The following is a 21,090-nucleotide window of genomic DNA, read 5'->3' as shown; positions in this document are numbered from 1 at the left end:
ATATGACACTGCAAGGAAGCTGCACATTGAAAAGCTGCAAACACAACAGATAGCAGCGGCATGCTCCACTCGACTGACCCAACTGCTTGATGAAAGTACTCCTTGTTCCGATGATATAATGGCGCAGTGGCAAACAATTGCCCACTCCATGGAAAATTCCGCGAAATCCGTACTTGAGTATCGGAAGCCTCTCAAAGAAACCCATGGTACGACCAAGAATGCGTCATATAAAGCAACCCAGCAATCAGTGGCAATGCGCCAGATGAAGGAGAGGTATCGGGAGAAAAGCAGAGAGGAGAAACGACTATTCCGCAGAAAGAAAAAGGAAATGGAAAGACGTGAGTGTGAGCGAATTGGGGTGTACAGGAGTAAAAATGAAGTCCGGAACATCATTCTACATCAAACCGATGGCACAGAGACAAAGAAGGAAATCTGGTAACTGAGACAGATAGCATGCTGAGGATATGGAAAGAACATTTTACCCAACTGCTAGTGTCCGACGTTGGCGGCGAAGAGGATACCGCAGAACCAATCAATAATGATGGTATAGCATGTTTACCTCCTATTCAGAATGAGGTCCAAGTAGCAGTGAACCGACTAAAGAACAACAAGGCAGCAGGAGCCGACGGGGGCGACATGCTGATAGGGCGTATGCATCAGCTTATCTGCGCAATCTGGCTTGAAGAACGCATACCCGATGATTGGAACCTCAGCATACTATGTTCCGTACACAAGAAAGGAGACAAAAGCGGAATGTGCCAACTACAGAGGAATAAGTCTCCTCCCCATCGCATACAAGATACTCTCGAGCGTACTGTGTGAAAGATTAAAACCTAAAGTCAATGATATAACTAGCCCCTATCAATGCGGCCAAATCCTGGAAAAGACCCGAGAAGGACAAATCAACACCTACATCTCTTTGTTGACAACAAAGCCGTTTTCGATACCCCTTTACGTTCAAAGGTATTTCAAGCCATGTCTGAGTTTGGTATCCCTGCAAAATAATAAGACTTTGCAGGATGACACTTGGAAAGAATCTCTCCGAACCATTCAATACCAAACGAAGTTTCAGACAAGGAGACAACCTATCGTGTGATCTCTTTAATATCCTGCTGGAGAAGATTATACGAGATGCAGATGTGAATAGATAAGGCACACTAATCACAAAAGATGCCGACTGCAGCCTTTAAAAGAATCGAAAGAGAGTTAGTGATAATGGGTCTGGCAGTAAATGGAGATAAGACGAAAACGCCTTGTACAACCGAGTAGATAAAGAAAATGGAGCATGTTGGGAACCAGAGAGAGAGATAGTTAGCAACTTTATCTACCTCTGCACCGACGTAACCGAAACGAATGACACCAGTTTTGAGATAAAGCGAAAAATAATTTTGGCAAACAGATGCTACTTTGGACTAAGTAAGCAGTTTAAAAACAAGGCCACCTCTCGACAGACGAAGATTACACTATAAGAGACACTGATACTACCCGTGTTGTTATATGGTTCTGAGGCATGGGTACTTGTGAAAGCAGATGAGGCAGTGCTTGGAGTATTTGAGAAAAAGATTCTTCGTAAAATATATGGACCAGTTTGCGTTAATGGAGAATATAGGTATGAATCACGAGCTGTATGAGCTATATGACGATGATAGCATAGTTACACGCATCAAAATAATACAACGACAGGGTTGGCTAGGTCATGTCAGAATGGGTGAAGAAGCTTCAGCAAAGAAATCTTTTGAAGCCAAACACGGTGGTACACCCAAACCGGGAAGACCAAAAGCCCGATGGAAAGATCAAGTGGTGGGAGACACCTGGAAAATTGGTGTCATAGATTTTAGAATGACCGCAGAAGGTCGAGGCGGTTGGAACGCTATTCTACGTTCGACTAGTGGAACATATGTTCTGTCATAGCCAATTAAAGTACGTAAGACAGTCATCCTTCTTGAAAACGACGATGCGCGACGGCTTTTATTATTGCAAAAAAAATAAGGATGATTTTCCAGGGTTAAAGATAAAAATCTTTTAATTAAGGTTTAAACATCTTTGGGGCATGGAAAATTGATTTGCCGATACTGTACCTTCCCAATTTAATTTAAAGATGGTGGATTTTCCAAAATTTTAAGGACAATTTTTCTTCTTTCTTTCTTTTGAAGATTTCTTTTTTGAGTTCAAGTTTTTTTTTATCTTCCAATCGTATTTCTGAGAGGTCTCCTCAAATACTTGCAATAGACGAAACGGGATGGTTCCGACAGCGTAGCGATAATATTCTTCTAGGACGCGGAGGACAACTTTTAGTACACCTATAGTAAACACTCAGGTGGGCGTGAACCTATTGGATGAGCGCTTGCCTCCTAAATGTTACTGAGGCAAAAAAAGTTAATGTAATACTGGCAGTCCATTGTCCATTATGATACCTAGTAGCGAACGCCTCTGGTGGGTATCAAACTCACCACCTCGGTACTAGCAAGCCGAGCTCCATACATGGGCGCTCTTAAAATGATAAAACAAGCTACAAATTTAAACTTTTCGACCTAGACAGACTCTTTTTGATATGACTACCTTCATTGCAGCCAAGCACTGCCGAAAATATAGGTAGCTTAGGGACGGAAGAAATAAAGTTTATAGGGTATCGGGCCATCACAGAATAGAATGCGGTACACATACCAGTCAGAAGGCAATAACCTGGCTTTACAACTACAAGGCAGCAGGAACCGATGGGTTGCGAGTTGAAAGAATATAGGTGTTTTTAGACAGAGATATTAGGGAATATGGTATTCTTCGAACTTTGCGTAATCTCTCATTCTGTTGAGGCTGGTAATGAAACAGGACGGCAGAGTTAGCGCAACGCGACGAACCTCGTAGCAATGGTGTCCTTTTATTTGACGGATTGGTTGCTCGTTTTCCCAAAAATTGAGCTTGGGGATGGAAGTACCCCGTATATTTTGTATATACATAAGGGTCGAGCTTGGATTATTCAGATTAAGAAATTCAAAAAAACCCCTTCAAACAATGGGAAAGACTATCAGCCTTTAATGGGTCCCGGCCCAGTTTGGATTGTTCAGATTAAGAAAGAGTTAGCGCAACGCGACGAACCTCGTAGCAATGGTGTCCTTTTATTTGACGGATTGGTTGCTCGTTTTCCCAAAAATTGAGCTTGGGGATGGAAGTACCCCGTATATTTTGTATATACATAAGGGTCGAGCTTGGATTATTCAGATTAAGAAATTCAAAAAAACCCCTTCAAACAATGGGAAAGACTATCAGCCTTTAATGGGTCCCGGCCCAGTTTGGATTGTTCAGATTAAGAAATTGGAAAAACACCTTCAAACAACGGGAGACTATCACCCTTTAATGGGTCCCGGCCCATCAAGATGTGACAGGAAATGAGGCGAAGAGCTAGCCAGGAATGAACGCTGATGAGTCCTATTCATGCTGCTGAGCCCTTCTTGTGCGAGATCTGTAGTATGATAAACAATATTAATATATATATATATAGATATGGTATTTTTTGTCTGAATATCGATTGATATTTTTCCTATCGACATTATTGGCAAAGTTCAATACTTTTGAAAATCTAACAAAAATAAGCTATCCGACACTGAATGTATCCTATAAGATACCTTATGCCTATAGATGGCGCTATTTTCATTTGATTAGGCCAAAATTTTGTACATTGGTTTCTCTCATGACATCCAACTGACTTATTAAGTTCGGTTTTATTCGATCTGTGCATATCAAAGCACAGAGGCTTCTATAAAGATCGATCTCCTGATTTTTACTTCTCATTTTCGTTTGAAATATAGGTGATGGGAAATTAACGATAGTTGGACAATGTCGAAAAGGGACCGCAAACACTTAAGGGTGTAGGGAAGCACACAGAGCCAGCTACGGTCATTCAATGTGTGGTTTGTTTACTAAAGTTACGCTAGGACCTAAAGTTCTCAACTGAATCCTCTAAAAAGTACCACATCCAACTTCAGACGTGGTCTCGGCAAGGGTTAACCGATCGCTATAATATTTCGTAGAAGAAATTAGACACCAAGATACATAAATGCAAATTTCTTACGATTCAAGGTCAAATACTAGTAGCACTAAAGAAATTTTATTAAAAATAACCAAAACAAAATAAAATTTCACTGAAAATAAAAATGATGTGTTTATAAAGAAGGATTCTGGCGGTGGGTGGTTTCAGAAGACTATTGGAATTTTGTAACAAATTTACCAAATTATTTAGGCATATTTCATTTTATGAAAATGATAATTTTGTTGATTTATTCTAATTTACGCTTAAAACTATAAAAAATATATACTTGTAATTGAAACCGATTCAGTTATTATTTCTTTATCCTCATAGTTGCTATATGGAAACAAAATATAAAATTTAATCAAATTACAAAAAGTAGAAAAAAATCAAATTAAAAAAACATAATGTAATAAAACAGAAAAGAAATTTGTGTTTCGTGAGCATTTCCAACTAAATTGTTCACTGTCAATTATTATTATTTTCATCTTACACTTAAAAATATCATAAATAATAAATGTATAAATAATATGCAAACTATTTTGTTGTAATCTAACAAAATAACAACTGAATATAGCCTATAAAATAATAAATTTTAAATATATATATATGTTTATATATAATAAACATGAGAACTTTACAGATTCGCTGCATATGGTTGTTGGTTGCTATTGTTGTTGGATTTGTTTTTGTCAAATTTTGGCAAACAAATTGGAAAAGAAATGTCTAATGATGTTCCGCGTTGTTTCAGATTAGTTTCATTTCTGAATTTTTTTTGTCTTTAAATTATATTGTATCTTTTGTTTTATTTTTTTGCTTTTCTACTTGGTGTGTATGAGTGTTTTGTGTTATTTTATTATATCATCATGTTATGATTCTGATTTCCGAATTGATGGGTGTGCAAAAAATCAATATCACACACACAGAGTGTCGATTGTTTAGATTTCATTTTGAAAATATTATCGATTTATTTTTTTTTTGTTTTTGTTTTTATTTTTTGTTTTTGACCTTATATTTTTTGTTTGCTTTTTTTTTTGGTGACAATTATGACGATGATATACTCTATACGTACGTAATAATTATCGTTATAGTTAGTAGTAGTAGTTAATATAAGATTTTCGTTATTATTAAATTTTGTTGTGGCTGTGGTTGTGGCTGTTGTTATTGTGGTGGTGGTGCATATATGAGAGCTTGTCCAATATACAACGTCCTTTGAGCATTGCTTTGACGATGATGATTCTAGACACGCAAGATCTCACATGCTTTGTTATAGCAAATTGCAATCCAATCGGGCTGTGTTGCACCCCATTGAATTTGATTGACCTCACCTTCGGCGGCTGTATATGCTAAAATTGGATCCTCGATTGCCCTTGGCATTTGCTGTATATCCCAGATCAGTGCTTGGTGATCATCACCGGCAGTGCATATATGACAGGAACTGGAAATTGGAATAAAACGTAAATAAAAAGAGAACATAATTTTAAGATGAACAAAATCGAAATATTTTTTTACAAATGAAAAATTATCGTGTTAATAATTTGTATCTAAGCAAATCACAATCTGCACTTTAGGAAGAAGATATAGTTTCTACAGGCTGTGTTAGGGTTTTCCTACAGAAGGCCACAATTCAACCATGGCGAACTAAATTTTTGTTCTAGAAAACCAATTCAGTCAGGCAGGGGCCGAATTACCTCACACTTGGACGTGTAAAATTGTTTGAAAAATTGGGAAAAATTTACTTTACGGACCGGGCCACACCCCCGATTTTTTGTTTGAACTCCTCTAATTTTGACCCCAGAAACGCGAATCTGAAATCAGTTTTTGATGAGAAGGCTCCTGGGCCCCAAGGGGCCAAAAACCCCCCTTCTGGGGGAAGTGGTCCAACCTAGCAGATATGGGTACTAGCTGAAAGGTATTGTCGAGTTTATATTGCCTTGTTAAACACAGGCAATATAAACATGTTTTAGCATATTCGTTGTTGTTGTAGTAGTAGCAGTGTGTGGTACACTAAGGCGGCAGCTCTTGCCGATGAAGGAATTCATCGGGTCAATCCGGTACATACAACCGGCTGCCAATCTTCTTGAGCATACCTTTCATTTAAAACCCATATTTCCTATGTTGAACCACTACCCCCAAAGGGGGTTTTTGGCCTCTAGGGGGGGGGGCCAGGAGCCTTCGCCCCCAAAAAACGGACATCTGATTCGTGTTCCTGGGGTCAACCCACATCTACATACCAAATTTCAGCGAAATCGAAGGTATGCCCTGTAAAGTCATTTTTGTCGAACAATTTTGTTTTGGCATTACCGCATTCGCTATCGAAATTCGAGTTTTTGGCATTCGTTAACGAATGCATAAACGAGTCTCAGCTGTTCGAAATCCACTCGTGAGCTCAGGAGAAATCTAACAGAATTGCTACTTTAGGTTAGCATGTCCGCCTATGACTCTGAAAGCCTCGTTTCGAATCCTGGCGAGACCATCAGAAAAAATTTTCAGCGGTGGTTTTCCCCCTCCTATTGCTGGCAATATTTGTGAGGTAATATGCCATGTAAAACTTCTCTCCAAGAGGTGTCGCACTGCGGCATGCTGTTCGGACTCGGCTATAAGAAGGAAGCCCCTTATCATTGAGCTTAAACTTGAATCGGACTGCACTCATTGATATGTGAGAAGTTTGCCCCTGCTCCTTAGTGGAATGTTCATGGGCAAAATTTGCAATTTTGCAGCTTAAGCGGTTAAAAGGCTGAATTAAGTTTTTCCTATATAAAACAGCTAGGCTAAATAAAGATTTTTCTATAAAAAAAAACCTATTCAGCTAGGCTGAATTAAGGTTTTCCAATAAAAAAACCCAGAAAACTCCTATTCAGCCAGGCTGAATTAAGGTTTTCCCGTAGAAAAACATTTTCAGCCAGGCTAAGTTCAAGTTTTCCTATAAAAAATCCAACTCGGACAGGCTGAATAAAGGTTTTCCTGTAGAAACCGCTATTCAGCCAGGCTGTATTAAGGTTTTCCTAAAGATTCATCTTTAGAGAATTAAGGTTTTCCCAGAGAAACCCCTATTCAGCCAGGCTGAATTAAGTTTTTCCTATAGAAAACGTTGCAGAATAATGTTTTCCAAGGAAGTATTACGGATAATGTATATTTTGACAAGATTTAGTATAGTATGTAGTTTGTAGGAGTATAGTATGTCTATATGCATAAGATCAAGTAGTATATTTATATATGACCTTTCACGTTTGTTATGTCTCTTTCATTTATACAAAAAAAAACCCATAACCACAAAAATTAAATATTGCTAAACTCGGTGTAATATTACTTAACATTACTTGGAAAAATTGTTGTTATATTTTTAGTCCATTTCTTCTTGTAGTAGTCATATTACTTGCGGTTAGACTCTAGGAATAATTGTAGTGCGATGTTTTGTTAATTATAGTTTCCAAAGTATTCTTTGCATTTTGCTTTCATATTTGATACATGTCGTCATCAGTTTGCCCTGAATAATGGTAATAATAATACTTCCGCCTCAACTAACAAATGGTCAAACGCATTTTAGGTGTAGAAAAGAGATGTGTGGCAAAAAAAACAAGCTATTTGGATAAGTTGCAAAAGTAACACACACACATAACTTATGCAGCCGTATCCCAGAGCAACCGCAAAAGTGCTTGTTTGTCTACATCGACTTTGGCCCAATGTCATCATCATTGGTGGTAATTTGTTGAGTATGGTGCAAATTACAATAATTAATATTTACCTGTGCGGCGCCCACGCTATTCCGTTGACGCACGCTCTATGATTGCTCAGTCTTGCAACAGGTGTACAAGGAACACGGACATCTAATATAATAACTTCGCATGAATCCATTGCAACGGTGGCCAAATAGTTTGGATCCTGTTTGTTCCATGCTAAACGAAGTAATGCTGTATGTGTGGGATCCTAAATTTCAAAAATAAACATAAATAAATATTAATATAAAATAGTTGTATAATTTAACAAATTGGCTCAAATGCCACATTGATGGAAGTAGTTAGGAAAAGTTGATGGCAATATAATTACGCAAAAAGAAACATAGGAATAACTTATTGGCATAGCTATTGGTGCACTTTCAAAAAGTATTTATTTCTAGTGACACAAAATTTGTCTGAGAGTTATGGTGGTTTGTCTATATGACAGTTTGTCTTTTATAATCACGCCATAGAGTTAATAAAAAACAAAGTTTGCAAAGCGTTTTCTTAAATATTGTACAGCTTTGTATTTTACTACGTATTTGAGATAGCTGACATAAATGTTATACCCGCTTCATCGATTTCAAAGCCTAACAGGCAGAACCAACATTCATGGGATATTTGGTGTACAGAAGACTGGATGATATTGGGCTTTGTTAAAAACCTAACTGTGGCAAGACGCTTGTTGGCTAGCTACGGCTTTTGTGCCTTCATAAACGGCTGTCTTGACCCATATAGCAGAAGGTATTTAGGAGGAAAATGAAATGGGTTGCACTTCTTACAAAGTTAGTGAAAACGATCGTCTATTCTGACAAAGTTCAATTCCTGACTTAAAGTGGAACATCTCTAGGCGCTTTTCAGGCTTGTTATATCGCTCACCCCAACTCTCTCTCTCTCTCTCTCTGCATCATTTCAGGCTGTTGTTATAGGCGCATATTTGCGAAGAGAAAGTAGTTATTGTTATAGCCGCGTATTTGCATTTGGGGGTAGCTATCAAGCTCCAAGTGTGAGCGAGATCGTTCGGGAAAACATTATTTCAATTGGTTATTTAAAGCCGCCAATAATTCGTCGGAAGCTCTCAAGTAAGCTTCTCATGATAGCGATTAATACCACGCAAACCGGAGCTCAAAGTTCCGGTCCGTGTGGTGTTCACAGTTATCCCGTGCCGGAAGTATTGCTTGGACAGGACTGATGCTGGATCGATCCCCGTAGTGAACCTGACTGCATTACACGTCTTCATATTTTCGGGTCAGGCTTATTCTATCGAGCGTGGTTAAACCGATCCTCAACTATGGGTGTCGGTTGTTTCACCTCGAGTAGGTGTATGGAGTGCGCGGCGTTGAAGACTATTCTCAGACTAGACGACTTAGGGATATGGCGCTTTTGCATTTTCTACATTCGTTTGTTCTGTAGAAGGCCGCTGGCGTGGGACGACTAAGTAACATTGGCGAAGCGACGGACTATGTGTCATGCTGATCTTTCTTCGATGGCGACCTGGAGGTTGTCTTCCCATTGCAGGAGCTTTGATCTGAGGGCGTCCTGCCATTCTTGGGTCGTTCTGTCTACACGGATGAGTCCAAGCTGGATGCGGGTTTTTGTTAAATTCCTAGGAATTAGGGGAGTCACTTAGACTTCTGGATGTGTGTAGTTTCTTTCAGGCAAAGGTTTTCGCGTTTCTCGGGCCTTAGATGTGGTCCTGAGTCTGGACAGGCGGCCGTCTCAGAATCTCACGATTTTTGTGGACAGTCAGGCGGCGCGGTAGTGGAGCTTGCCAAATATCGATGGCATTATGGATACTATCGATATTTTATTTTTTGTCTGAATATATTTTTCTTATCGATACTATCGGCAAAGCTATTTTTTTTCTGCAAAACTTAACAAAAAACGGTCTGACGGTACAAAATTTGAAAAATATAGGGGATGGGAAATTAGCGATAGTATCAAAACTAAATATATTTAGAAACATCGAAAATATTGAATGTTTCCGTTTGTTTCACTTTCGAGACGAGCTCAATGATAGGAGATTTTTCTTTGCAACGCGTCCCTTAGTGGTTGGTGGGTGTTGCGATCTCTGGCTTTCCATTTGCAAAGAAAAATCTCCGATTATTGAACTCGTCTCGAAAGAGGAACAAACAGAAATTGTAAGATTTAATGATCTTGAAAATGAAAAAATTCGATATTCGATACTGGGCACACGGAGCAGCGGCGATAGCCGTTGTCCGACGTTCGAAGCCATCAATACAATTCCCAACAGATGCACAGAATAATGTGCATAGAATGGAGTAGTGTAAATTGTACAGACATAAAATTTGCCATTACACAAAACATATGCATTGCGAAAAATACAGCTAATAGACCGGGATATCAAGCGTGGTTACTTAATTGCGTTTTCGCAAAAAATTCGGAACAAGTACAATATAACAACGTACGGCACTTGAAGCCTTCACACCTTATATGGCTGATGAGTAATTCTGAACCAAATTACAAAACGCGTCCCATAATAGTTGTTGTTGTAGCGCGCCATAGTGGTTGGTGTGTGTTGCGATATCTGGCTTTCCTTTTCTATTTGCAAAGAAAAATCTCCGATCATTGAGCACGTCTCGAAAGAAAAGGTGCTCAATGAAGGTCCTATCAACGGGTGAGTTTAAGGCTTGTGGGGAGATACAAGGAACGTCTCGGACGTTTGGGGCTGCTGTCGGATTGTGCTGGGTTCCGTGCCATCAAGGGCAGCTAACGATCTGGCCAAGTTTGGGTAGCGGATGGAGTCTGGGAGTGCGACGCCGACAGTAAACCCTCCTTCGTGTTGGCTGTTTGGGTTGATGGATTTCTACTATGACGAATGGGCTGGCGTTGTAGGCTGCAGGGTTGCCAAGGCGCTGTGACCGAGGTTCTCCGGAACGAGGACGTCTGTTGTTCTTGAGCTGGGGAAGGGTGAACTTAGTTTGTTGGTGGCAGTTCTAACCGGCCACTGCAATGTCAGGTCGCTGATATGGTGATGGGCTCGGGAAGATGAGGATTTGTGCTGGGTCTGTAAGGGTGAGGAGGAGTTGGAGACGGTTAAGCATCTGTTGCGCCAGTGCTCCGCAAAGACGAGGAAAGGCGTAGGATTATGGGTGAACACCTTTTCTTTTCATTGAGCTCTCACCAGTCTTCGACCCCCGAGGCATTCTGGAATTCTGCAAGTGTCTGGAATGACTCACGGGGAGGCCCTCTGGTCGGTGAGACTTCCCTCGGTCGCTATGTCGGCCTTTGGTTTCGATTCAAATTATTTTAATGGCTTTGTTGTTGTTGTTTTAACCACATTTTCAAGAAGAGGTGGCGACCCTCGTCAAGCTTGGGTAAGCAAGCTCGTTCCGTTCCAAACGACCGATCGCTGCGGGAACAGGATGGCCATTGGTTATTTAAAGGCGCCAATAACTCGCCTTGCCATATCGAGCATCAAAGGCAATCAGTATTTGTGTAAGACCCGGTGCCACCCGACCTCTCACTCAGACTCTCCGCTCGATACCGCTGATTGTCTGCGACTGCAGTTGCAACTACTCCGTATGGAGCATTCCACTATCCGCAACCCGTGGAAGCGCCCAGTAGCTCGCAGCTAAACTTCTCAATTGGACTCATCGCAACCATGTGGAACAGATTCCTATTCTTTTTACAGCTAAAAACCTATGCAAAGGGTTCACGCAAGTTTCGTTTTTTGTTTCACTGTCAAACATCTTCAGTTTGGTCTATAATTTAACCACGAATCGTCTTTCAAACGAACAACGCTTTCAAATAATTGAATTTTATTATCAAAATGCGTGCCCCCTTAGAAAGTTCATCACGCGTTCTTTTTTGCTCATTTTTTTCTAATTTTTGGCTCAATGGGTACGTAAATAAGCAGAATTGTCGATTTTGGAGTGAATATCAGCCCGAACCAAGAGCAAGAGCTACCAATACATCCAGAAAGTCACAGTTTGGCGCGGTTATGGGCTGGTGGCATCTTTGGACCGAACTTCTTCAAAGATGATGTGAATCGTAACGTAACTGTGAATGGTGAGCGCTACCGTGGGATGATAACCAAATTTTTTTTGCTCAAATGCAAGAGCTTGACTTGCATGACATGTGGTTCCAACAAGACTGTACCACATGCCACACAACACGCGTAACAAGGGACTTAATAAGAGGCGATTTCGGCGAACAGTTTATTTCACGTTCGGGACTGGTCAATTGGCCGTCTGGATCGTGCGAGACTATTTTTTGTGGGGGTATGTTAAAGGTCATGTCTATATAGACAAGCCCGTTTCAATTGACACATTGGAAGACAACATTGAAGCATTTATTCGTGAGATACCGGCCGAAATGCTGGAAAGAATGGTAAAATTGAACTAAGTGGATGGACCATTTGAGGCGAAGCCACGGTCAACTTTTGCATGAAATAATCTTCAAAAAATAAATTATATGGACTGTTCTATCGATTTCCTAAAGCTTTTGAAAAATCACCCTTTACTACCACGAAGACCACCAACTGTTTAATTTTTAATTAATATTTTTTCATTTAGTTGTCCCCAGCCTTTCAGAATGCTAACCTATGTACAACTGTGACATCCAATTGCAGTGTTTTGTTATATTTTCATCAAGGTGTCATAATTTGAAAAAAAAATGGGCGAAGGCCTAATGTGTTGTAACAAGAACAGCCAATACCCCACACCTAAATGTTTCGCATGAATGCCAGACACTCATAATGCTTGATGGGCACACTAAGCTATCTATCACAGTGTCCCGCCAATTTCATTAGTTTCTGTATACAATAAAAATAACGCTTCCTTAAAAACTTACCTCATATATAATTGTTGAATGCTCCAGATGCCTTAAATCGAACATTCGAACTGAGCCATCAGCTCCAACCGAAGCAAACATATCACGACCACCACCAGCCCGCGAAAAGGCAATATCGTATACCTCTTTGTCGTGGGCAATTAATTGTGTTTTAACGTGTCCGGCAACATAAACACGACCATGTGGTTGACCAGTCTCTAAACCCCATATTGTGCAGGTCGTGTCTATGGAAGAGGTGCCAACTAGATTTGGATCAACTTCGTTCCAATCAAACGATGTTAGCGGAGCACAAAAATCACTATTTTTATTATTGTTAAGGACACATTCTAAACGTGTATCCGGTTCACCGGCACGCCAAACGCGCAAGTAATCACCACTAGTGGCCAGAAGATCAGGATATATACCCTTGGAATCGGGTATCCACATAATTTTTGTAGTGGGATATGGATGATCGAAAGTGCTGCAACAATAATAATTATAGGTATATAAGAAAACTAATGTAAATGAACCCTTAAAAATGGTATACTCTACCTCTTGGCACTAAATTCGCTTGTTTCCTCATCCAGACTTATTATTTGAACCTTGTTGTTATATTCTTCTATAAAACTTCCCAATGCCAGGCGAAATCGTTTATCTGGACGCACGCTCCAGTTCATCGAATATAATGGCCATGGTGCCAAATATTTGTAGATTTCCTTTCTTTTTCCCGCGGTAGCAGACATAACTGTTCGTTAAACAAAAAACAAAATAATTTCTTTAACTAAATTATTTATTTGTTTTTTTTTTTTGGGAAGCATGTGGTGCAATGATTGCCTATTTTTAGCAAAATCGATTTCTTTTATTCCTCCCCTTCACCCAAAAAAGATCATTGTCTTAAAATGCTTCTCAAGTACAAATATGTATGTAAATGCGATGAATCATCGGCAACTACTTCAAATATCGATGGTTAAAAAAAAGACAAATTACTAATGCAAATACTAAAATAGCCCTTTAAACGTATAAGGGGAAATACGTTTTGTCATAAAAATAGTATTGGGCGTCAGTTGATTATCATTATTTTGGCACTGTGAGATAGTAAAAAATGCCATATACAGCATATCTTTTGGATTAAACATTATTGTTCTGTGAGAAACACAAAGATTTTACGCATGCCTCACAGCGTTGGCACAGACGCAATGGGAATTCCTTTACTTCTAATCGAGAGACGAATAAAAATTAACTAGCATTTCAAAAGTATGTCGATGATTAAGTGGTTGTCCGAGCTCATTGGTAGGATAGGCGCTTCGAACAATAAATGCGGGTATAAGGAGTGGGCGGGTACTATGGTTTGCATGTTAACCACGACTGTTACAAAATAAGACAATTGAACTGTCACTTTTGTAATCATAAGACTTGCTTAACGTAGGTCAAATGCAAATAGAGCGCGCTCTAATCATGTATTCATGTATTCTCATATGTATTGTACTTTTTTATTACAGACACGTGTCAACATGTATGTTCGATGAAAGTAAAGCTCGATTTAATCGAAAAAGTTGCACACTTATTCCAAAATCCATTTGTCATATTAAATTTGTGTATAAATTTCGAAGTTGCTATTTTTGAAATTACATATGAGAAGTCTTACACTAACATGTCGTGTAATAGTAGCTTTAAGACCCGCCCACTTGGGCAGTGGAGACTATTCTAGATATCCGACCCATAAACATATAGATTAATAGGAGCAGGTCATACGGTAAAATCGAACAATAAATGGTCGTAAAAGGAGCGGGCTGGTGTAGCGATGGATTTCTACCGGGTAAATACCCAATGCTAGATTATTTATTGGGTAAATGTCCAATAAATACCTTTTTTGGTTATTTATAAATTTTCAGATATTTTGGTAGTTGAAATCAATTTGCAAATATTTGTTTATAATTTATTCTCTGTTTCCAATTTCATCAAAATCGGATGAAAAATGCTCATTTTAAAGGCTCTCTACTCTATATCGGGAAATTGGTCTATATGACAGCTATATCCATTTATAGTCCGATCTGGACCACATTTGACAGGAATAGGTAGGGGTCTACCAGAACTCATTGTCATTTTTCATCGATATCGGGCAACAAATGGATCTTTTATGGCCTTAATACCCTATATTGGGAGATCGGACGGTCGGTCTATAGGACAGCTTTATCCAAATATGGTTAGATCTGGACCACACTTCACTGAAATGAGTAGGGTTCTACCAGAACTCACTGTGCTAAATTTTGTCGAAATCCGATGAAAAATTACCAATTTATTGCCTGAAGACTTTAAGTCTAGAGATCGGTCTATATAGCGACAATATACGACTAAATTCCCATTTTTTGATATGAGAAGGTCAGGTCAAAAAATTTTTGGAAAATGTTTTCATACCAAAGATATCTGCAAAATTATAAATACCCAGTTTTTGGGTATTTATGGGTAAATTTCCAGGTATTTACCCAGTTTACCGGGTAAATACCTTATGGGTATTTATCCATCCTTATACTTTATGGGTATTTACCCATCGCCAATCTCTAGGCTGGTACTATGGTTTACTGGTTAACCACGACTATTACACGGTAAGACTTGTCTGTTAAGACTTGCCTTATGTAGGTCAAATGCGTATAGAGCGCGCTCTAATCGACATTTATTCTCAAATGTATTGTGCTTTTTGTAGACATGTGTCTACATGTATGTTTGATGAAATAAAAGCTGGATTTAATCGAAAAAGTTGCATATTTATACCGACGTATCACATGACGTGTACAACTATTGGAGTTGCTATTTTTGAAATAACCTATGACAGGTCTTGTACTGACAAGTCGTGCAATAGCAGCTTTGGGACCTAATAAACATACAGATTAAGTATGAGGCAGCCACTGCGGCTACGAGACTTAAGGCAATGAAAGAATGGATAGAGAAAAGGAGCAGATCATACCACCGCGGTAAACACGAGGTGATGATAGGAAACCTAGAAGGAGTTGAAAAGGTTTCGCATCGTATACCTACGAGGACACTTGAGGTGGAGAACGAGGCTTGGTATGTAGAATAAAATTATGGCCTTCAACTAAACCGAACTTAGCAGGTTTTAACTTGTTAGTATTGGGTTGCCCAAAAAGTAATTGCGGATTTTTAATTTGGTCGGCCTTGACAAATTTTTTCAACGGCTTGTGACTCTGTAATTGCATTCTTTCTTCTGTCAGTTATCAGCTGTTACTTTTATCTTGCTTTAGAAAAAAAGTATAAAAAAGTATATTTGATTAAAGTTCATTCTAAGTTTTATTAAAAATGCATTTACTTTCTTTTAAAAAATCCGCAATTACTTTTTGGGCAACCCGTAGCTTAAAGCGCACCGTAGCTCAGAGGTTAGCATGTCCGCCTACGGGGCTGAACGCCTGGCGAGAACATTAGAAAAAGTTTTCATGCATAGAAGCCATGCAAATTTGCCCATGAGCATTTCATTAAGGAACAGGGGCAAACTTCTCACATATCAATGAGTGCTGTCCGATTAAAGTTTAAGCTGAATGATATGATTCCTCCTTTTTATAGCCAAGTCCAAACGGCGTGCCGCAGTGCAAAATTTCTTTGGGGAGAATCTCTTACATGGAGTAGCATGTAATGTTAGGAGGAGATAACCACTACCAGATTAGATTTTACGAAATCATACGTCTAACTGTTTGACAAGTTTAAGTATGAGGAGGCTTAAGGCGATGGTAGAATGCATAGAAAACGGAAGTTGGACTCACCATCGCGGAATAACTGAGAAAACAATAGAAACCGGCTTAGAAACACACTCACACAAAATAGAAGCGCTAATTGCTCCAAGTGTTACAGCCACAAATGCCATCGTTGTTCTAGTCACTGTTTATTTCCAGGTTCAGCTCGCTGATTCTGAGGTTAGTGGAGGTTCAGCTCGCTGATTCTGGGGTTAGTGAGGACCGTGCAACGAATCCCATCACGCTCGTCTGCGAGTACCACTAACTGCGCTGGGCAAGCAGCCGCTGCTTTAATGATTTCTCGAAATTTCCTCTCGCAACTAGCACATTCCAGTGGTTGTGTCAGTTCACTGAAGCGGTGAATAGTGTACTCTCTGAAGCCGACCCAATCAGCCTTCTTCTGATTGATAAACGTCCGGCGCACAGAGGTTATGAAGTCGGGTGGTCGATCTATGGTGAGAACTATGGGGAGGTGTTCTAATCCCAAACAAATAACGGATTGCCAAATAAGTCACTCAAAAATCAGGGGATGCAATGGAAATGTCTGGCGCGCTAACGAAGGTGTATGTAGGTGTGTTACACGCACCAAAAAGCTAAGTGCCACATTTGACAGCATTTATAGGTCCCCAGTACATGCTACTGCAATTTATGACAGCCAGAAGTACAAAAACAACGTCCTCAAGTAATTTGCCTCCAGCAATTGGGCGGCTTAGGAATTCCGTACCGCTCACAAAATCCCAACTTGAAGAATCCCTCTACTGATACATCTGTGTAGGTCAATAGATCCTTTGCTGGGCTTTATAGCTATTATGGCATTTAAAAAAATGTCGGACCGATCGCCGTGGGAACAGGGTGGCCATTGGCCCGCCCAGTCTCTCACTGAGACTCTCCGCTCGGCACCGCTGATTATCCGCGGCTGCTGTTGCAGCTACTCCGTATGGAGCATTCCGCTTTCCGCAACCTATGGACGCGCCCGGTAGCTCACAGCTAAGCTTCTTGTGACAGCAATGAACACCACACAGATCGGCCTTCAATGTTCCAGCTTGTGTGGTGCTCACAGCTATCCCGAGCCGGGCTGACTAGATCAAGGACTGCACCGATGGATTTGTCCTTGCTATTAGTATAGTGATATATATTTAACAGCAAAGCGGCCTCATTACTAGCGGGGGCCACAATGGTTCCCAGGTTATCCGACGGCCTACAGCTCGAAACGCTTTGTTGCAAATTGTTACCATTGATAATATTAGATGAAGGCGCCGTGGTGCATAGGTAAGGTAAGCCTAACGCATGGGTTAAAATCTCGGCGAGAAAAATGTGGTTCTCATTAATGTCATAATTTAGCTTCTAGAATCATCTGTGGGATGTTGAGCTACGGCCAAGCCTTTGAGCAAACTTCATAATGCAAAATTCAATGATTTCATTGATGATTTTCGTAGAAAATCCCAACGAAATCACAGTCCAAACTTCTGTTCATATATCATCCGTCGAGCTTAGGCCCTCAAAAATTTAGTTTTATGTGGCTGGATCCTTTCACAGCCGCGGATTTTATTTTTAATCTGGACCATCAAATAACACCAGAAAGGAATTTAGTAATCTGAAATTTAAAAATAGTGTAGCCAAATATTTTTTTTTACCTTAAAGAAAATACATATGAGAAAAAATGAAAACCAAGAAGTAGTAGTTATTCAGAATTTGGGAAATTAGTAACTAATTAGAATCGAAGCGGCATTTTGTTTTTGTTTGGAACTTCAGGGTTTATGCGGTTACTGACATAAGTTTATTGTAATATTTCCTATGTCTGCTTGGGTTTTTTGAGAAAAAAATAATTACTTGTGGAATTGAGGCATTTTATGTGTTAAGTTCTTTTACATTCTATGTGATAAATTTAATAATAGCCTGGGCGTATATTCCAAATTAACTTCAAAATCATAGTCTTTCAGCTTTAAAAACTTACGTATTTCATTAGTTGGTTATTCCAAAATACTTACTAAAATCTCCAGAATATGTAACCAAGTGCCTTTACCAAATACTTAGTTTTGGAATTAAGAAAAAAAAGAAATCCCCAAATTGAACTAAAAAGTGTTTGACATTTAACATTTTTCTAAATTTGGACCAAATCAACAAGGAAACTAACCAAAGCAAACTGCAAACAAGCAAAGAAAAACTAGTGGTGTTTCTTCGCCAGCCATTTGTTTCAAATTGGCGTTTCCGTATAGCTAAACTAGCAAATAACTGCAAGCAAGATGACATTAAAAAATATTTTCAACTAATCAAATCCGATTAAGACACCCATCAATAATCATTTAGTATTCCATCAGTCTTATATGCCCCAGCCAACCCCTCCCGCCTTCCTGTTCGTTTTGAATTTCCCCTTCGTTTCGTTTTATTTCTTTTTGTTTTGGTAAGTTGTGATTTTATGCAATTGGCAGTGACCTATGAATTGTGTTGTATGCTTGCTAAATAAAAGATTTCTTATTCCAGTAATGGATCCGATTAAGATGCAAAGTTTCAAATTTTGTGGTATTCTCAAGTTTTCTTTTATTGCAATTAGAAAAAATATTGTTGCTTTTATAATAATCCGAACATTTATTGCTTACTTAAACCATAAATATATAAGAGTTAATGGGATTGGGGATCACATTGTAATAAGCGTACAATCGATGGATCACTTCTTGCACCTTCTATAAACTCCTCTAAGCTAAGTTTCCCATCCATGTTACGATCCATTTGTCTAAATATTTTATCAGTTCGTTTTTCAGGCGTGCTTTCGTCTTCGGGCATTTTCATAACGGATCCAACCATTTTATATATTGCCGTAACAATTTCAAGCATTTCTTGTCGTGATATATATCCATTTCCATCCAGGTCATACATAGAAAAAGCCCATTTCAGCTTTTGTTCTAACTTCCCTCTAGACGTAACGCTGAGAGCACACAGAAATTCTCTGAAATCTATTGTCCCATCACCATTGGCATCGAATGTGCGAAAAACATGTTCAGCAAACTTGCTAGCATCGCCATATGGAAAAAAATTTCCATATATTTTTTTGAACTCCTCTACGGATAGATGACCACTGGGACAATCTTTCAGAAATCCTTTGTACCATTCTTGTATTTCAGCATCTGTGAATTCAGTGTTTTGCTTTAAATCCTCCAGCACTTCTGGCTTTAATTTGCTGTTTTGCTTTCCCATTTTCTGCGCACATGCCGGATAGGATCAAATAAGAAATATATATGTAAATGTTAATATTCTGTAACGTGTCATAGGCACAAACTATTGTCTCTAAAAATTTTTTTATACATATGACGAAATGTAATAGTTCTAATGATTAATGATATAGTAAGTCAAATACCCCCCACATATACTAGATCAAACAAAAGAAAAGAAAAACATGTCCTTACACAATTCCATCTTCAATTAGTCCGTCAATCCCGTGATCATGAAATATTGTCATTCGTGAAAGTGCTCTTAGAAACATCTGGTGCAAAATTACAGATAAAGGTGCACTTCTAGACTCGATGGAATTTTGTGCACGGAAGAAAAAAATGATGATATGATTTGTGCAGAGGCCACAGGGCCTTCGAACCCCAAAAATGGTCCTCGGCATTTTAGAAATCGTCCACTTGAATTGGCTCTCAATGGGAGATGATGCCTTATATTACTGTGCTGCTGTTCATTTTTTTATGCAGTTTTATTAGATCTTGGCAAAAAAAGAGTCCGACTTTCGATTCCGAAATGGTTGCTTGCGGCGTTTAGGTGGGTATACGCATGTACGTACAAATTGTGTGCATTTTAAACGCTATGTCGCCATTGTCCAGCCTTCTTTCCCATCTTACTATGATTTTTCGCTAAGCCCTAAAGCGTTACAAGGCTATCTTTTATAACACATACCTACATTACAAGTTACCAACTAGCCTCCTAGGTCCACATGTATCCAATAATGAAAGATGTTAAATGGGGGGAGGGGCTACTGACAGCTGAGGAAACAGCGGTCAATGGCACCGGATTGATTGTCAGTAGAATGTGTGAAAGTACAAACAAAAACAAAACCCGCAGTTCAATCGATTCTGCCAATAGACATAAAAAACAAAGGCCGTTTTCTATCATTATTTTCTTGTGAGCTATATGCTCAATAATGAAAACTTACCTCAAGATTTATTTATGTGGATTTCTTAATTTTTGCTGTGTGACAAGTGAAAAAAACACAAAGGTTGCAGTGTTTTTTGGCGACTTGCACGAGTATTTTTCGGCGAACCTCCGTTTCTTCTGTGTGTGGTTAGACGACGACGCACTTGTGGTACTTTCACACAAGGAAGAATGAATGATGTCTAATGTCTGCCAATTTCTTTCTACCCAAAAACGCAATAGTTTTGTTTACCACCACATGCAGCAGCAAACAAAGTGTGGCCCAGAATGTGAGTCCAAAAGGCAACGATCTGGTTGGTCTGGCTGAGACGACTGACTGACGGACGAACAAAACAAATGCGGATGAATGGATGTTATGATAAGGTTTGTTGTATTCCAAAATAATTTAGAAAATTAAAGCAATTTTGTTCCTCAAATCATTTTCGCCGCTTGTGTTTTTTGGTCGCACAGGTAAAATAAAATAAAACGTTGGGGGGTGTACTGAACGCCGAACCAAAAACGTTTTTATTCACATTTATCTATGACATAAGTCTTTATGTATTTGTTTTTAGTGTTTTAGAACTAATTGCACATTAGCCGCTCGTGCATATGTGTTCTAGATTTCCGTATTTTGCACAATTTTACAATTTAATTTTTTAAAAAATTAAAATTATAATCGCGAGACGATGCGAGA

General features: G+C 39.1%; 2 protein-coding genes across 7 annotated transcripts; both read right to left on the bottom strand.

Annotated features, from left to right (window-relative positions):
• Positions 1-4,080: 4,080 nt before the first annotated feature.
• Positions 4,081-20,509, bottom strand: LOC106093143 (DDB1- and CUL4-associated factor 7). 2 transcript variants are annotated; one of them, XM_013260145.2, is made up of 5 exons: positions 20,419-20,509; positions 13,084-13,276; positions 12,553-13,012; positions 7,767-7,948; positions 4,081-5,459 (listed from the first exon to the last, which is right to left on the bottom strand). In XM_013260145.2, exons 2-5 carry the CDS (start codon positions 13,272-13,274, stop codon positions 5,261-5,263), a joined length of 1,032 nt encoding a protein of 343 aa, XP_013115599.1. In that variant the 5' UTR covers positions 13,275-13,276; positions 20,419-20,509; the 3' UTR covers positions 4,081-5,260. The 2 variants fall into 2 exon arrangements, with proteins under 2 accessions (XP_013115599.1, XP_013115600.1); XM_013260146.2 differs by lacking the exon at positions 20,419-20,509 and adding an exon at positions 17,906-17,994.
• On the bottom strand, positions 18,785-20,509 carry LOC106093146 (neurocalcin homolog). 5 transcript variants are annotated; one of them, XM_013260151.2, is made up of 3 exons: positions 20,419-20,509; positions 20,163-20,338; positions 18,785-19,466 (listed from the first exon to the last, which is right to left on the bottom strand). In XM_013260151.2, exon 3 carries the CDS (start codon positions 19,461-19,463, stop codon positions 18,891-18,893), a length of 573 nt encoding a protein of 190 aa, XP_013115605.1. In that variant the 5' UTR covers positions 19,464-19,466; positions 20,163-20,338; positions 20,419-20,509; the 3' UTR covers positions 18,785-18,890. The 5 variants fall into 5 exon arrangements, with proteins under 5 accessions (XP_013115605.1, XP_013115607.1, XP_013115606.1 ...); XM_013260153.2 differs by having other exon boundaries at positions 20,167-20,338; XM_013260152.2 differs by having other exon boundaries at positions 20,163-20,371; positions 20,419-20,508.
• Positions 20,510-21,090: the final 581 nt, after the last annotated feature.

The sequence above is a fragment of the Stomoxys calcitrans genome, chromosome 4 (assembly GCF_963082655.1).
Source record: "Stomoxys calcitrans chromosome 4, idStoCalc2.1, whole genome shotgun sequence".
In the NCBI taxonomy this organism is placed as follows: Eukaryota; Metazoa; Arthropoda; class Insecta; order Diptera; family Muscidae; genus Stomoxys; species Stomoxys calcitrans.
This window is presented reverse-complemented; position numbering and strand designations above follow the sequence as displayed.